Source organism: Eptesicus fuscus, chromosome 3 (genome assembly GCF_027574615.1).
Source record: "Eptesicus fuscus isolate TK198812 chromosome 3, DD_ASM_mEF_20220401, whole genome shotgun sequence".
In the NCBI taxonomy this organism is placed as follows: domain Eukaryota; kingdom Metazoa; phylum Chordata; class Mammalia; order Chiroptera; family Vespertilionidae; genus Eptesicus; species Eptesicus fuscus.
Window position 1 is genome coordinate 58,540,325 of NC_072475.1, and position 17,493 is coordinate 58,557,817.

A 17,493-nucleotide genomic window follows, 5' to 3' on the forward strand; every position below is an offset into this window, starting at 1 on the left:
GCAAACTCATTAGTCAACAGAGCCGTGGTTTGCCGACCACTGGGCTATACAAAGTGTTTTTACTGCAGTATTTCTCAGAATCTTTAACATACAAACGTTAAGAAAAAGATACATGTCCCGTTCCCCAAGTATATTTGTCCATACAAACTTTTATTCACTGAGCACTGTTAACATCTCTTCAAACAATATTTCATTGACCAGATTGAGTTAAAGCTGCTCTGGTTCACATCAAGATACAGCATCTGGGGAATCTGGATGGTGCTGCTGTCACTTCAGTTCCTCTGAAACCTTGGTCACTAAAACTAAAGTATATGACGTTTGGGAAACTGGAGCAACTTCTCGTACTTGTTATGTTTACAGTGTGAGATGTAACATAGTTCTAAATGAGAATAATGGGCCAAAACCAATAAAAATGAGGCTCTCTCGTACAGTGGTTCTGAACTTTTTTTCCTAGCAGTACATTGTAATGATATTCCTATTTCTGTCCAAGGATTCATTTATTATGTACAAGGTAATATTTCTCACCTTTTCATTAACACAGAAACAAACAAACAAAAAACCCTCATGTTCTACCCTCATGTCCTCCCCCCCCCCCCCCGATTGTGCTAGGATCCTCAGATGGAACCATTCCCCTACATTGAGCATCACCGTTTTAGAAGCTCGAACCTATAGTATTAATATTACTTTTTAATAAGGGAGACATTCCCAGGCCTAAGTGAAAAAATGGTATTTAAAAATTGTGAGGAAAGTAAGACAAAAAAAATTATCAAAATGAAGCCACTTATTTGAGGCTGAAGGGGATAAAATAAAAAAGGAACATGGATTCATAAAAATATTGCTGTTATTAAATATTTGTTGCAATAAGCAAGACATGATGTAATAATGAGAAAAAGTTGACTCAACAACATTGAAAGGACAGGGTTTCAAAATTATAATTAGTGTTTATACAGCTGTCCACAGGGCATAAGCCAGAGCTGAAGCATTGTAGTCACTAAGAAGAATGTACACTGCAGAAGAGGGATTCATCAGGATTTTCACAATTTATACCCATTCAATATATCCAAATTATTCCCAGAACCAGATTACCAATGTGTACTATCTTTAATTTGATTTCCAAAAATCTATCAGTGCTGAGAAAGGGATGTTTGGGTTGGTGGATAAAATAGTGTAATTATAAGAAAGATGTATCTTCTCCTGTGTTAATAAAATGTCAGTTATTCTGTACTGAAAAATTTACTAAGGTTTTATCAAACTTGGATAGTTGATAAGCCAGACCCTAGACCAGATCAGACCAGATATACCAAGTCTTGGCCTTGTGAATAATTCAATTGCATTGCTTATGAAGAAACTTGAAATACCATCTCTCTCTTATTCTGCAATTTTGCCCCTAAATCAGCACCTCAAAAAGTGGGGTCTTCCGTTCTAAACAGCAGGTAAAGGAATTCCCACATAATGGTGCGTACTCACAGAGACTAATCTCAATTATACATTTGTATTTTCTTGGCCATTTGGAGACACCAGGCTAGCTTCACCAACACAACACACGGTTTACCGAGTTCACTGACAGATGGGAAGACATGGAGTCTCAGGGGCCTCGCTCTTTAACGGACTGGAAAATACAGAACTGCCTCTAATGGGAGCAAAGTGGAGGAGACCAGCTCATCTATGATGCCACCTCACTCCCCTAACCAAATGGGAGGGAAAAAATGCTTGAAGTTCAGGGATGGCCAAGACCAGAGTCAGGAATCTGGAACTGAGCAGAGTCCCAGGAGTCATTAGAGCTTTGTGTTCTTCGTCTCCAGGTTTATTGTGTTCTCTTGGATACGGGGAATATTCTTAGCTGCTGGCTCCTGGATATCCTCTGACTTTAGAGGAACATAGTAGTAGCCCATGATGGAGAAGATCAGGCAGACCAGCAGCAGGAGACAGGAAAACAAAGTGAATTCGACCCACTGCAGGAAGAAATACATGTAAGAAAAAAAAAATATCGGGAAACCTAAAACTAAAGGGATCTTCAAAGGGCGAGAACTGAGGAGATTGACCCAGGCTCACCATTTAGGCAGAGGTTTGCTAGAAGAAGACTGGGTTCACTGATCTTTCCTCACATGAGTATATGGTGGATATTACTGATACTTACGTATGTCTATTTTTCTAGCAGAGTCTGTGTGCATCTAACTCATCTATCATGGGGAATGTGGAAGACAGAGGGATGGAGGAGGAGGAAAAAGAGGAATTTGAAGGGGAAACCTTGGATAGGTACAAGCTCCTCTTTCTCTTGGATCCATACCTGTACCAGGTCGCTGAACTGTGCCACAGTAAGCACAATGAAATTGCCAACTCCAATTGTCAACAACCAGGCCGCCTGGAGCACAGATTTCATGCTAGAGGGAGCCTAGAGAGGGCACAAGTTTGTCAGTAAACGAAATCCCTACACCACCATGAGTCTATCCAGAAAACTTCTTCCACAAAAGTTTCCAGATTCAACTTTTCCCACTGTGTTCAGCTATCACATTGATTGAAGGGGTATTAATTATGTTAATAGTAATAACAGAATGGAGCTCTTATTAATTAAATATTTTAACTCAGATTATATAATCTTCATTACAACCCTAAGAGCTAAGTTCTATTAATATTCTTACTTTATACATAAGAAATAATACTAGAGAAATGATTATTCACTTACTCAAGATTACACAAAGGGTTGTGCAGCCAAAATTTGAACATAGGCAGTTTGACTCCACAGCCCTTATTCTTAATTTTTAAGTATCTTTTCCTAGATATCAAATACCATGATCTTGGGAATCAAGGTGACTCTCTGTTAAGGATCATGTATAAGGAATCTCGGGCCAAAATATATGAAGGTCTTGGCCAGGTCACATACCTATTTAAGGCAGTGCCAGGAAAATAATTCACCATCTTCTAAAGCCCTATCTCCACCTCCATTTCCCACTTGCAAAAACCTACCTGAGAATAAGAAAATTCAAGTCCTGTGACAGAGAACATGACCTCCCCAGCTGTCACCAGCACATATTGTGGTAGCTGCCATGCAATGGATATTTTGTTGGCTGGAATGTCTTCTGTCTTCCAAGCGTGGGGACCCTGATGGGTGCTCTTAATGAGGGAAAGAAGAAATTGGTTTGTCAGTAGTCTCAAGTAAATATTCCTTACCTATAGCATTCTATGATCTTATATCCATCCCATCTTTATATTTTCATCCTTTTTTAAAAAATATATTTTATTGATTTTTTTACAGAGAGGAAGGGAAAGGAATAGAGAGCCAGAAATATCTATCAGCTGCCTCCCGCACACTTCCTACTGGGGATGTGCCTACAACCAAGGTACATGCCCTTGACTGGAATCGAACCTGGGACCTTTCAGTTCGCAGGCCAACGCTCTATCCACTGAGCAAACCGGTTAGGGCTATATTTTTATCCTTTTGCTACCTTCAATAGATTGAGCAATTGCTACAGTTTTAGGGTGGGTATTTTTTGGAAATTTCTTTTGGTAACACGGCACTCACTTGCCTGACTTCGGATACTGACATTAATATAGTCCTTAAGTGGCAAAATATTTTGTTATTCTATGTCAAAATAACAAATAATCTTTGTTTTCTTAGGGCCATAATGAGACTGAAGGAGACCATGTCACCTCATAGCAATGACTCAAGATAAATTAGTTCTTCCATTTTTCCAGACCCTGTACCTGCTGCCAATGATATCTATTTTTATGTCCCTTATGGAGGCCTCAGTCATAAAGTCACTAGAATCTATCATCTTACACTAGAAATAAGTATGTGATCCTATCTTGCTTCAAAATCTCCTTCTTTGGATTCCAGGATAGACACAGACATAGATACAGCTACATGGTAGGAGCGTGCAGGGGTGGCCATGAGCTACTTACATTAGTAATAACAAACAGATAAGCTGCACCAAAGTTTAGTAGACCCAAATTCAGTGAAAAGTCATCATCTTCTGTTTTACAATGCACAGCAGGGTATCTGGAACAGGAGGAGTTTAGGTTAGAATAAACATCACAGCTTAGAAAAGCACCCCATTATCACATGAAAGAGTGATCTCATCTCTTTATTGATGGTAAATCAAGCAGTGAAACCATCCATTTCTCTTAAAGAGAGAATTCTCAAGGAGTAAATCATTTTCATGCCAGATTTTTCTACCCCTGGTCTGAAAAATTGTCTGGTATCTTTTTTTAACTTAAACCTGAATAAAGAAGGCACAAATCATCTTCTTTTGTGGACACCAGGCTCTTAAGTCTTATTAATTTTTCTCAGCATAACATGGTGAACCCAAAGAATAAGCCTGAAATACTGATGTGCCAGTAGGCAATACCAAAGAATAGAAGTGGGAGTCCATAATAAACTTTGCAAACCTCCCAGAGATGGGCCTTATTAACTCTACAGTAAGGCCTTCATAGCAATCATGATCTCAATATACCTGTGTAGAGAAAGGTGAGACTAAGGGAAGGAGGCAAGGGTCAAAAACAGAGCTGGAGTCTGTGTATACTCAAGATTAGCCAATATATACCTACTATCTTGATATACAGCCACCTATATACAAAGAACGCATTTTAAAATTTGTTGATAAAAGTAAAATGTCCCAAGGGTAATGAATGTACTTACTCTCCTATCTGTACACTTCTGTAAGCAGACACACCATAGTCTTCACCAACATTAAGTGAGATATCTGTACCCAGGTTGATGTTGACCTCTCTATGCAAAGTGTTTAGGAACCTAAGGGTAGAGACATGGTTACACATCAGACAAACCTTCCCAAGCAACAACACATGATAAAAGGGTAGGGGCCTTTTTTTTTGTTTGCCATTATATCCCAGTGTCTAGAACAGTACCTGGTACATAAAGGGTACATCATGTGTATTGTTAGCTGAATGAATGAATCAACTCAAATGTAAAAAGTATCAGTAGTCTTAGTTGTCCCTAATGTTCTCATTCCTAAGGGAATAGCTTTCTATCTGCCATACCTGCACCTGATCTCTAGCTGGATGGACACTATCATGATCACCCATGGCAGTCTGAGCTTCCTCACTAATCCAGCTTAGGTGCATCCAATATCTTTCCCTCTTATAATGGTGGGATTCACCAACTGATACTCCATTAAGAAAAATGATTATGTGCATATAACTATATACCAGTATGATCAAACCTCAGAGGGAAGGTAGGGGAGGGTGGGGGTAAGGGGGAGAGATCAACCAAAGGACTTGTATGCATGCATATAAGCATAACCAATGGACACAGACACCAGGAGAGTGGGGGGGGGGGGTGGCAATGCGGGGATAAGGACACATATATAATACCTTAATCAATAAAGAAAAAAAACCTGATTCTTTGTCTTCTTATAAATGATTTGACTTATGCAAACTCAGATTCCCAGCCCATAATAGGTCATCATTGTTTTGGAGTCTGCAGACAGTCCTGGACTCTTCTAGAATGACCTTTTTAGTCATCTGAACCTAGGCTTGTAAGTATGGGTTTTAGATACATTTCTATTTTGATAGTTTGTGCCTTTGTCTTTGGCCCATGGGATAAAAAGATAAATTCTCTCTAGAATCCTTAATGTTGACTCCTGGACTTTTTAAATAATCCTGCACTAATCTAGAAATTTCCCCTTCCATCCCTTCTGAAAGTTCCTGTGGCTCTCCAACCCAGGAAAGTCCTATCAACTCTTAACAGCAACCACCTAATCTTGATGGCCATAGACATGTGCATCTGTCCATTTCATGTCAGATTCCTGCCACAGAAAGCAGGTGACCTCTTCAGTGCCCCATCTCTGTAACTGTCCCAGGCTGTCTGACAAGACCTTCAGACTTTTCTGAATTCACAACCAAGTCTTTTTGACTCCAAATGTATCACCTTTAATTACACCAACATGCCTCTGTAAGTTTAAAATAAAAACTATACTTTAAAAACACAGTAAAAAGAGATGCTCAACTACCAACAATGAAGCATTATTTGCTTACATCTAAATTTCTCTCTGGTCATCAGAAAGAGGAAAGTACTGAGTTACTTTCCTGAGAATAAGATAAGTGGATAAAATTCAGTATAGGAAATGTATGCATCAGAGCACAGGAGACACACACAGATACATGGTCATCTTTGAATGCCACATGGGAAAGCAAGCCTATCTACTCTGAAAAATGCCTTCTGACACCTATGCCCCTGACATTCCAGGGGAGAATCCCTGCGCAAGACAAGTAGAATGTTAGGACTCATTATCCGAAGCCCCTCAGATCAGAAGAGGCCCAAGATTCACGAGAACAGAGTGGCCTGGGATTTCCTTGACATCCAGACCTCACGGCTGTCATCCCATTGGTTGTTATGTTTTCCGCATCCTTCACCTTAAATAGAGGAGAGTAAAAATCACTTACAGGTGACAACAGGGAACCAATAATCAGAAAATGTTATCGTTAGGCATATCCTTGGTCAGCTATTGATGAGCCAGTCATCACACTCTAAGATAACAATTTGGAACCAAGACCACTCCTCAACTCACCATCATGCTGGAAACACTTTCCCCATCTTCTCGAATGATCAGACTGTACCATTTCTTCTCCTCCACAGAATGCTCCGTGTAGACAGACACATTGTGATATTTCAGGTGGAAGTGAAAATCCTGGCTTTTTGTCTTCAGGTGAAGTTTGGAATAGTGTGGCATTTTCTGTAGAATGAAAAACCTGTCACACTCACCTTCTACCCCATTTCGGACATCATAATCTCATAGCTTCCCATGTGGGACCTCAACACTATCTGTTAAGCTAGTAATTCCATTTCTAGGAATATACCATAGGAGTAATTAGAGGGATGCATAAATATTCATGAGTAAGGATATTCATCATAGGATTTACATATTATAATACTTATCATTACAATAACTTCTGGTTTTAAAATTGTTGCCATTTTACAGATGCTTAAACTGAAGTTTAGAGATACAATAACTTGTTCAGGGTCTTGTAGCTAGGGAGTGACAGAACTGGAATTGGACCGGGGCAGTTTGACTCCACAAATGCATGCTCCACAAATGCATAATATAGTTAGCCACTATATTATGCTGCTGCTTTGGTGCATAATCAGAATGTGTTTCTAATTCTTCCAAGTCCATATCTCACCTGAAAAGATTTGATGGACTCTGGCAACAAAGAATTATTGTCATCTCCTACCACTGTCACCTTCACCTCATCATCTGCCAGATTCAAGACTTGTAGGAAAATCTCTTGGGGACCTGGCTGGGGTGGAGCCATTTCCTTAGGACAGAGAACACATGTCAGAATCACTAACAAACAACCCTGTGGATACAAAGAGAACAGACATCTCAGTCCTATCTCTGATAGCCTAGTCCAGTGGGTCGGCAAACTCATTAGTCAACAGAGCCAAATATCAACAGTACAACAATTGAAATTTTTTTTGAGAGCCAAATTTTTTAAACTTAAACTTCTTCTAATGCCACTTCTTCAAAATAGACTTTCCCAGGCTGTGGTATTTTGTGGAAGAGCCACACTCAAGGGGCCAAAGAACCACATGTGGCTCGCGAGCCGCAGTTTGCCGACCACGGGCCTAGTCCATCTAAGTCAGGATAACACAGTTTTCTCCCACTAAAGACCATTTGGCTTAGGAAACTCTGAAGTCAGTCTGGAGGGGGAAACACCAGCTCAATGCAGCAAGCACAGATGTCAGGTAACAAACTTCATACTTTTTGACTCAGCTGTGGCCTCATACATCATTCCCCAATAGTGGCCATTCAATCTGCCAAAGGGTATTTGTGTAAGCATCTGGTAAGGTATCATATAAGCTAGTGTTTCCAAAGAGATGATTGGATACCTTGATATAAGTGTTTGGAAATTCCTTGACAAAATATTCTGAATCACTCAGGTGGGAGCTGAGCCTCCTTTTCATTGCTGCTCTACCTCTGTACCTACTCATTTATCACAAATACTAGAGGCCCGGTGCACAAACCTCATGCATGGGGTGGGGGGAGAGCTGTCCCTCAACCCGGCCTGCACCCTGTCCAATCTGGGACCCCTTGGGGGATGTCTGACTGCCGGTTTAGGCCCGATAGCTGCAGGATCAGGCCTAAACTGGCAGTCAGACATCCCTCTCACAATCCAGGACTGCTGGCTCTTAACTGCTCACCTGCCTGCCTGCCTGATTCCCCCTAACCATTTCTGCCTGCCAGCCTGATCGCTCCCTAACCGCTCCCCTGCTGGCCTGATCATCCCCAACTGCCCTCCCCTGTCAGCCTGATTGCCCACAACTGCCCTTCCCTGCTGGCCTGATTGCCCACAACTGCCCTCCCCTGCCACGACCCGCCTCCTCCACCAGGACCCGCCTCCTCCGCGTGAGGTGGCAGAGACTCCGGGACCGGCCTCCTCCACACCATGCAGAGCTGCAGGACCCCCAGGCCTCATCGCGAGGAGTAGCCACCAGGCCGCGCCTCTACTGTGCATGAGGCCATCTTGTGGTGGCCATCTTGTGATGACATCACATGAGGGTGTGATGCCACCTAGGCTTTTATTATATAGGAGGAGTTATGCACCTTCTTTCAAACAGGTACTATGCTAGGTCCCGGGGAATCAGAAGAGTGAACAAGATAAATAAGGCCCTGTACTCATGAAGCTTAAGATTTATTGAACTCACATTAATTTTTGTCTCTACAACTGCCACAACTGCAAATGCCAGGCACGCTAGGATCATACCAACAGCCATTTTCCTAAGTGATCTGCAGAGGAGAGGGAGAGACATTTATATCTAAACTTTAGAGTTTAAAGGATAAAATCCAACCCCCTAGGCCTACCATTAAAGACCAATTACTTTCCAAAGTATTTCCTAGAACTCCCCTTCACACATCTTTTCTTCTCCCTTTACTTGAGTTACACTGAATGGTTCTTTGTAATGCACCACATTCCCCACATCTACCTTTGTTTATATTTTTTCTATCCATCATTTCATAATAACAAAAATAATAGTATGCAGTCAGATTAATTGAACATTCACCATATGCCAGGCACTATATATTATTACTTCATTTTCCTCTTGTTCAGAAGTTTTTCTTGACCCTGGCAGCAGACTTCTCTAATACTTCCCTGGCACTTTGCTCCATTATTAGGGCACCTAACATATTTTACCTCATGTAATAATTATATGGCACACGTTCCACCTCCTTATTAAACAGTAAACTTCTTAAGGGCAAGATTTGTGCTTTTACATTTGCATGGCTTGGTGCTGAACCCACTTCAATGAATGAGTAAATGATAAAAGGCCATTTGAATATGGTAAAGTGGTCATTCAATGGAAATTGCTATTAAATCGGGAATTAGAAGAGGCTTAAAACACTTCTCTGTCAAACTGAACAACAAATAAAAAACACTTCTATGCCAGAAAGCAGTAAATAGGGACCATTCTATCCCCACTCTTACCAGGTCCCCTTACTTGTTTTATAGGGACAATGGGAGATTTAAAGGGATTCATTGTTATCAAAGGCTTTAGACTTCTTTGAAGAGGCAATATTCAAGAACAAAGCAAAACGTTGGTTTAGGAGACCACTCTCATATACTCTTGAGTTTCCATGAAACTCAGACATACCCCTTCAACATTGCACAGTTCAGTCGGCAGTAATGGCTTAGACTCCCTACAATAAGAATTAATTCGTTCTAATTCCCATCCTCTGGTATTAATGGTGTGTAGTCTAACGTGGGTAAATAGAACCAGAAAAAAACTATAAACCAAAACAAGTCACACTAAGTAGAAAACTACTGACATTGAATCTTTATCAAACTTTACCAAAGATTGAGTCAGTCGGGAGGAATACAGGCATAATGAGCACTTACGAGAAGTTAATTCCACACTTGGAGACCAGAGGATAAATGACAAGGTCAAACAATGGGATGAAGATAAGAACCAGGAGGGGATTTAGTACCTGTAATACCACGGTAAAAAAAGATTAGTTACAAGTGTTTTCCTATCATAAGTGTGAGCGTGTGCTCTTACTTGCTTTTGCGCATCCTTTCTTACATCCAAAGACACTTTTCTCATACAAAGTACAAAATGATTCCATATCTCTTAGTCTCTCTACACCTAAGACTCTATTTCCCTTGCATAGCACCTTAGTTTCCAGATATCCCAAGGAACCAATTTCACCCTGAACCTGTTTTTCTGTCAGTCAATTGGGTGTTCCCATTTTCACTTGTCATCTCCATTTCCACAGTCCAAAGGAAAATGTCATGGCCAGGAGAAACAGAAGGAAGAATTGGGGATTATTGAACAAAGGTTTAAAAAAAAGAACTAAGAGTTACCAAAGAACAGAGATTCTGACTTTGTTGCTCATACAACAAAGCCTTCTACTTTCTTTGACAACATTTCCATTATACTGTGCCAGGAAAAAAAAACTCCAATGCTTAATCTTTTCCTGTGAGCTCAAAACTTACTCTCCCTGGAGTTGAGCAGGAGCTACTTACTTAACAGAAGATGTAAAAGAGAAGTGTGGAGCTTAAGGAGAATATTTTCATTCCTATGCTTAGCACTCTTCAGCATACAAGGAAAAATAACATCAAATTATAGTTGGCAATCCTAATACTACAGGTAGAGGTATAAATGAGGAAAGAAATAAGTTCCCATGACTACAAAGAAGTGCCCTACCTGCATCTGGTCCGGCTGAAGCACAATAAAACCCTGAAACATTATAATAAATTAAATTTAGAGGTGGCTAAAGACAAGAAAAGCCTAAATCAATAATTTGGTAATTAACAGGCAATAAACATACTAGTAAGTTAAAATTCACCAGGTCTTTGGTTCAGCCACTATCCTGCTTGTAAGGATATGTGGGCTGAAGAGAGTGTTAATGGCTTCAGGTTATTTGCTAGTACATTCTATGTACTATACTTTCCTTAACTTAGGAGAGAATAGTCAGTGTGTTTTTATTCATCTCAGTAACTGCAGCTGTGGGTAGTAATTATGTGAAGGACAAGCTGTCTGGTTTAGGGTAAAGATTCCCACTGATACACAGAGTTCTCCAGGGGGTCAACAGGAGGGCAATCATGGTAAATCCTGGACAACCAGAGGAAGGAAAAAGGTAAAATTATATTTGACAGGCTGCAAAGAGGCTGGCTAATAAGACCCTACCCTCTTCACAACTGTGATGGCAGAAAAATAAGACAATAATCTAGAAAGTGGAATAATTGAGAGCAGAGATGAAACTTTATGTGAGTTTGCCAAATAATGGAGGTTGGAAAAAGAGATAAAATGCTTACAACTTTCCCAATTTTTCCATATCCATGTACAAAATATTCCATATGCAGGTCTTGACTGCGATGGGGCCAGTCATGTACTAGCACCATAAAACCTGCCTCTGCTGTGCGGGGCAGGCTTAGATGGAAGAAAACCATCACTATCCCAGGTCTGTATCCCTTTGCTATCCTCTCCATACTTCCTTGTACACATTTAAACCTTTCCCAGCCATCTGATTTCTAAAGGTAAAATTCTGGTTTTTATTTCTAGACTAGATTTCTTTATTTTGCCTACTCAGAGTCTGCATGCTAAAGGCACCTGTCTTAGGACCTTAAGTCCATATTCAGGCAAAAACACAAAGAAATTATTTTTTCCCAAATATGGATTATAAAGAAAATAACAGACTTCTCTGGAAAATCTCTTCAACTCACCAAATTCCTGTTCATCCTGGTGGCTTGCAAGGTCCATCGTGAACCCTAGGGCAGACGGATGCCATTAGGAGAAATCCCTTTTCTGTGAGAGGGTAGGGGCTGGAAGGGGGGGGGGGGCTTTCAAAAGAAGTCTTCTTACCTGCTGTTCCAAAAGAGCCCAGAACATGGGCAATGGGATATAGAGGAATAGTATCCTGGTCAGTGCCTTCACATCCATAATGAGCTGCTTCTGCAACACAAGGGAAAGGAGGAACAGGCTAACTTGGTAGGCATGGTTTTCCTGCTTGGAGTAGAGGTAGCCCAGAACAGTAAGAGAGGAGGTTATATGCCGCAGGAAGGAATCGGTTTGGATATCGGGAGAGATATTTATAAGATATTTCTGAAACTCCAACTTACTGGGTATTTCTCAGCTGCCCAGTCCAGCCAGTGCTGTCGCTTTGGAATGTCCCCAGAACGGTTCTTGAAACGGTTGGAAATAGCAAACTAGGGCAGAGCATAGACCTCAGAGGAGAGACAAAAAGAAACCATCCCCTACCTTTTTCAATTCATCATCCCTTCTCTGAAACAGACAGACTTCAAGTGACTTATTCCAACGCTTTGATTTAATCAGACACTGAATTTCAAAATATTTCAGATATAATTTTATTTATTCTTATGTCTTTTTAAAAATTTAATTTCCATCATCATTTATTCTCCCTATACCCTTTTCCACCTCCACCCTCCTCCACCCCACAGCCACCACACTGTTGTTCGTGTCAATGAGTTCTTTCTCTCATTTTCTCTTTTTTGCTCAATCCCTCCACCCCACCCCCACTCTCCCCTACCGCCAACAGCTGTCATCCTGCTCTGATTGCTATTTCACTTAGCATAACGTTCTCCAGGTCCATCCATACAGTCACAAAGGGTAACATTTTCTTCTTTTTTACGGCTGAGAAGTATTACATTTTGTAAATGTACCATTGCTGTTTTATCCACTCATCTACTGATGGACACTTATAACTACATTTCAGAAGATTTTTTTCCAAATTAAAAAATGATTACATTTTTTTTTTTTTTTACTTAGTAGTTAAGTAGGGGCACAGAGGAAGACTGAGTAATCTCAGTTTACCAAAAGGCACAGATGTAGAACAGAGGTCACTGAGAAAAATGTATGTCTATGTTTGAAGGTCTCTATGCTCAGCATAGCATCTCTTTGTCTTTGATTGAAAAAGGCAGGTAAACAATTCATGGACTTACCCAGATACATTTGATAACTTGAGTCACTATGTTTCCTTCTGGAGGTGTTTTTTTGTACATTCTGCTTCCCATTGCAAACACAACTGCAGTTGATACACAAACAAGGTTCTTAGCTTCTCATTCAGCACATTCAGTACCCAAGGCTAAGGACAGACTGCTGATGTGTAGGAGTGACTGGCAGATCATCTCATCAAGGGAGGAACCTCACTTAACACTTCCTGACTTGAGAGTTATAAAAGTTATACAAAGAATTAAATGGTCAATTGTTAAAAGAGATGTCTGTTGAGACTTTTCTGTAATCACAGAAATGGAGGTCATCTTTGAGTTCTCACTCTTCTTTCTCCATCTCCACAAAAATCTGATATGTTACCAGCTTTCACTGATCCTCTTGCTTCAGTCGGCCACCTCTTTTCCACTACCATTGCTACAACTCTTATTTGACCTCACAGCTTCTACCCTGGGTTATTAAAATGGTCACCATCTAGCTCCTCAGTCCCTGGTCTATTCTTCCCTTATCTGATGCCAAATTAAAACTTTCTTTTCAGGGCCAACCTAATAAACCCAAGCCCCTGGCATGAAATATCATCCCAAATTAATTATTGTCTTGATGGTTATTATTATTGCTAACTATCTATTGAAGGTTTATTCTTATATGTAAAGTGTTGAGCATTTTACATACATGAACTGATATAACCTGACAAAATATGTACTACTCTCTCCACTTTACACATGAAGAAATAGAAGATTAGAGAAATTAAGCCCCAGGTACAAGGTTACAAAGCTAGAAGTTGCTAGAAACTGCAATTTAGACCTGAGGCCTGTCTGATTCAAAAATCTATGCTCTTAAACATCAGAAAACTTCTCATTCACTCATTCTTGCATTAAACATTGTGCTAGATACTACTAGGAATAAAGTTAAATAAAAAAAAAAAAAAAGACGTGGCCTCTGTCCACAATGTAGCTCACCTCAGCTTACCATTCCCCACTTTGTGTTTCATTACAGAGAGTAATGCTCTAACCACTATTCATCATTCCTACAAAAAATTCTCTTCTGTACTATTTCTGTTCTTAAGCTTATTCTTTTCCCTTAATCTACATTCTTGTTCTTTAAGCACATCTCCTCAGCTAATTGTAGACACGTTTTATTTTCTTACTTTTCCTTATACTTTCCAAATAATCAGCGAGGAGCTGATAATACTTTTATAATTATAAAGTGCTTTTGATTCAAGCTTATTAAATTTAGCTAAAATCAATGGGGTGACTGCAGCTTAGATGTACTTTTCTCCTCAAGGGATTTTCCTGCTCCAGCAAGATGTCCCTCTAGCAGGTCATTTGCCAAAGATGCCTTGTCAGTAGCATTTTCCAATATCCTTACACACGAGAATGCCTAAATCACCTTAATTTTACTGACCTTAACTTTTTGATTTCTCCATTCCTCTCTGTCAGATTCACGCTACCACCTTTTCTTTATTCATCCTCTGTTTCCCCATGCTCCTCCAAATAGCACTCTTTACCAACTATAACCTTCTTATTGTTGATAGAAAAAAAAATGGTTCAGGAAAAGAATGCTAATTCTGGGAGACAAATGGGGAAAATAAAGAGGTATCTAGACAAGAGGAAGATTGTGGATAGGGAATAAACTGCCCCTGAGGCTGAGAATGGTCCTAGAAAGAGGCTGGGAATCTTAGGAATTCCGATCTCAATAGTGACATTGGAATGATGAAAGGAAGGCCAGGTAATCAACTCAAAAAGGTCACATTTAAATTTCAAGGCTACTTCTAAAGAAGATGAGTAGGGACCTTGAGTTTCTAGTATCTTCTCCTCGTGGATGTAAGAAATGTCCAAATCTGTAGGGAATGGTGTAAGTTCATTTGAGCCAAACTGATGACAATGCCAGGAAGCAAGATTTCAAATGCTCTGGAGAATGACAGTCATGTGGTTTTTATATACGTTTGGAATTAAGAAGGGGACATAAAGAATCTTACATAAAGATGGAGAAAGCAAGGCAGGGATTGGATTACAAGATAGTTAGCAAGATTATGTGCCCCTATGAGGGTGGTTACACCTTTGAGGGGTCTGGGAAAGAGGCATTTCAAAGTTGCATTAACCTAGATGCACAAAAACAATGGACAGGGCTTGTGGAAGGCAAAGATAACATTTTTACTAAAGCAGTTATATGCCTGGCCAGTTAGGAATTTATGACCAGATAACTCTGGGAGGTTACTTTCAGTCACTGAACATGTCAGATTTATTATAGAACCCCTTTTCATCATATCCCTCTAGTAGATGATGTTGCCTCTTAAGTCTTGAAAATGGAAACTCCCCCATCTTCCTGCCATCAAACCTATTAATCCCTGTATCCACACTCATCTTCTCCTTCCTCCAGTTATGTGAAAGTAATGTTCTTCCTCCTGTACAAAGGTAATTCTGTCATGTGTGCTTTCATACTGATTTTATTATCTTCAACCTCTTTCTCTAATGGAGTCTTCCCAATAAGATTCAAGCATGCTTCCTACCCTCTCTTGACTCCATGTCACCTTTCAGCTATAAATACTGTTTTCCCTTTCCTACTTAAAATTTAGTATATATATATATATTTATATATATAGCTATATTATATATATATATATATATGTTTCAGAGAGGAATGGAGAGGGAAAGAGAGATAGAAACATCAATGATGAGAGAAAATCATTGATCAGCTGCCTCCTGCATGCCCCCCACTGGGGATCCAGCCTGCAACCCAGGCATGTGCCCTGGCTAGGAATTGAACCATGATCTCCTGGTTCATAGGTCAATGCTCAACCCTGATCCATGCCAGCCAGGCCTCCCTTTCCTACTTCTTATTCACTTCCCAATCTTTTTCAATTAATTTTAAATCTCCACCAATATACTATAACTGATGTCATCAAATCAATGACCTTCTTGTTGCTCTATTTAATGGACATTTTTTACCTTAACTCAATCTCTCACTCAGTGACATTTGTCACAGAATGATTTCCTTTCTTCTTAAAATCTCCTTGGTAGCCAAGAGAGCACTACTGCCACTTTGGCCATTCCTTTTGTCTCATTTGTGAGCCTTTCCTCTTTGCCTATCTCTTAAATGCTGGTGTTCCTCGGGGTTTTATCCTAGCCTTCTTTTTGCCTTATTCTTATTATCTCTTAGTTATTTTCACTGTTTTCATGGCTTAATTGCTATCCTGATACTCATAGCTCCAGATATTTCTCTACAACCCAACATTTATTCTGAGCCCTAAACCTGTACTTACAAATAACTGCTTGGAACTCTATATGTTCCAACATCTAAAATGTAACATATTCAAAACTAAATTCATTGGAATTGCCCCAAACCTGTTCTCCCTCATTATTATCTTAGTTAATAACCCCACTCTCTACCCAGCTGCTCAAAGTCAGAACCCTCACTTCACATATTGAATCAATTCAAGTTTTATCAATTCTACCAAGTGAGACAAGGTGAGCTGAGTGAGACATTCACCTTGAGCACAAAATTTAATGAAGTGCCAAAACTTCAGTAATCAAGATAAACAGTATTCTTCACTCACCTTTAACCCACCCTTTGCCCACATTATAGTTACTGAAAAATAATAATCTAACAATCATTCTTTTCTTCAAAATCTTTTTGTAGCTCTCCACTTTTCTCTCCTGATAAAGTTCTAATTCTTTAATTGCTTAAAGGCCTCTCATTAACTGGTTTCTATTTCTCTTTTTTATTTTTTCTCATTTATGCTCCAGGCGATCTGAATTCTTTTAATACCTTTGAATATGTCATACTAACTCTCACTTCCTTGTCTTACAGATACCATGTCCTATTTCTGTTTCACTTCCAATCTCTTCTTTGATTAATTGCTGTTAATTCTTTAGTTCTCCCCTTAGATGTCATTTCTTTAGGAAAACTTTTTTGACCCTCAAAGTCTTAGTCAGACATCCCTCTTCTGTGTTCCTATAGCTTTTCATATACTTCCCTAGTTGTGACACTGACCATACTATTTTGTCTGCTTGTTTGTCCTTCTTCCTGCTAGACTATATAAGTTTTTTGAAAGCATGAACGTAGTTTTCTCATGCACCAATGTGACCCCAGTATCTAGCACAGAACCTGACACATAATAGGTGCATTAAATAAATGTTTGTTGAATGAATAAATTTTCAAAAATTGATTGATTAAATTATAGTGAAAGGCCAGAGGATTACGTTATTTATTAGTACCAAGAAAAGTGAAGCAGCTGACTAATAATGATAGCTATACTTGTTTAGCATTTCATAATTTATTTTTAAAATTTCCCTTGCAGCATCTCTTTTGGTCTCATAATTACTCTATGTAAATATCATTATTATACAATAATCCAGAGAAGGAGACATAGTCCTAATCACTGGAAAACCAGGAAACTATTTGGGAAAATGTTTGGCTTCAAAAGGAGAAGGAAGCAGTATTATCATAGCTCTCCTGAAGAACACGTGCATTTCGCTGGAATTGGAATTGGAATCTGAGTGTTACTATTAGCCACCTCCTGATAAAAAACAATCACACTGAACATTGTGAGTCTCTGGGCTCCTTTTCTT

At 39.6% G+C, this 17,493-nt stretch overlaps 1 protein-coding gene across 2 annotated transcripts in view; it reads right to left on the reverse strand.

The window, feature by feature from the left end:
• Positions 1-614: 614 nt before the first annotated feature.
• Positions 615-17,493, reverse strand: part of SLC15A2 (solute carrier family 15 member 2) — a 30,664-nt gene continuing 13,785 nt past the window's right edge. For both annotated transcript variants that reach the window (XM_008146659.3, XM_054711763.1), the window contains 15 exons: positions 12,916-12,998; positions 12,076-12,162; positions 11,819-11,908; positions 11,680-11,724; positions 10,661-10,693; positions 9,853-9,941; positions 8,663-8,744; positions 7,138-7,272; positions 6,525-6,689; positions 6,323-6,369; positions 4,637-4,747; positions 3,901-3,997; positions 2,965-3,111; positions 2,288-2,392; positions 615-1,952 (listed from right to left, as the gene is read on the reverse strand). In XM_008146659.3, the coding sequence (XP_008144881.2) occupies positions 1,776-1,952; positions 2,288-2,392; positions 2,965-3,111; positions 3,901-3,997; positions 4,637-4,747; positions 6,323-6,369; positions 6,525-6,689; positions 7,138-7,272; positions 8,663-8,744; positions 9,853-9,941; positions 10,661-10,693; positions 11,680-11,724; positions 11,819-11,908; positions 12,076-12,162; positions 12,916-12,998 (1,493 nt within the window). In that variant the 3' untranslated portion in view covers positions 615-1,775. The remainder of the gene's footprint in view (positions 1,953-2,287; positions 2,393-2,964; positions 3,112-3,900; positions 3,998-4,636; positions 4,748-6,322; positions 6,370-6,524; positions 6,690-7,137; positions 7,273-8,662; positions 8,745-9,852; positions 9,942-10,660; positions 10,694-11,679; positions 11,725-11,818; positions 11,909-12,075; positions 12,163-12,915; positions 12,999-17,493) is intronic.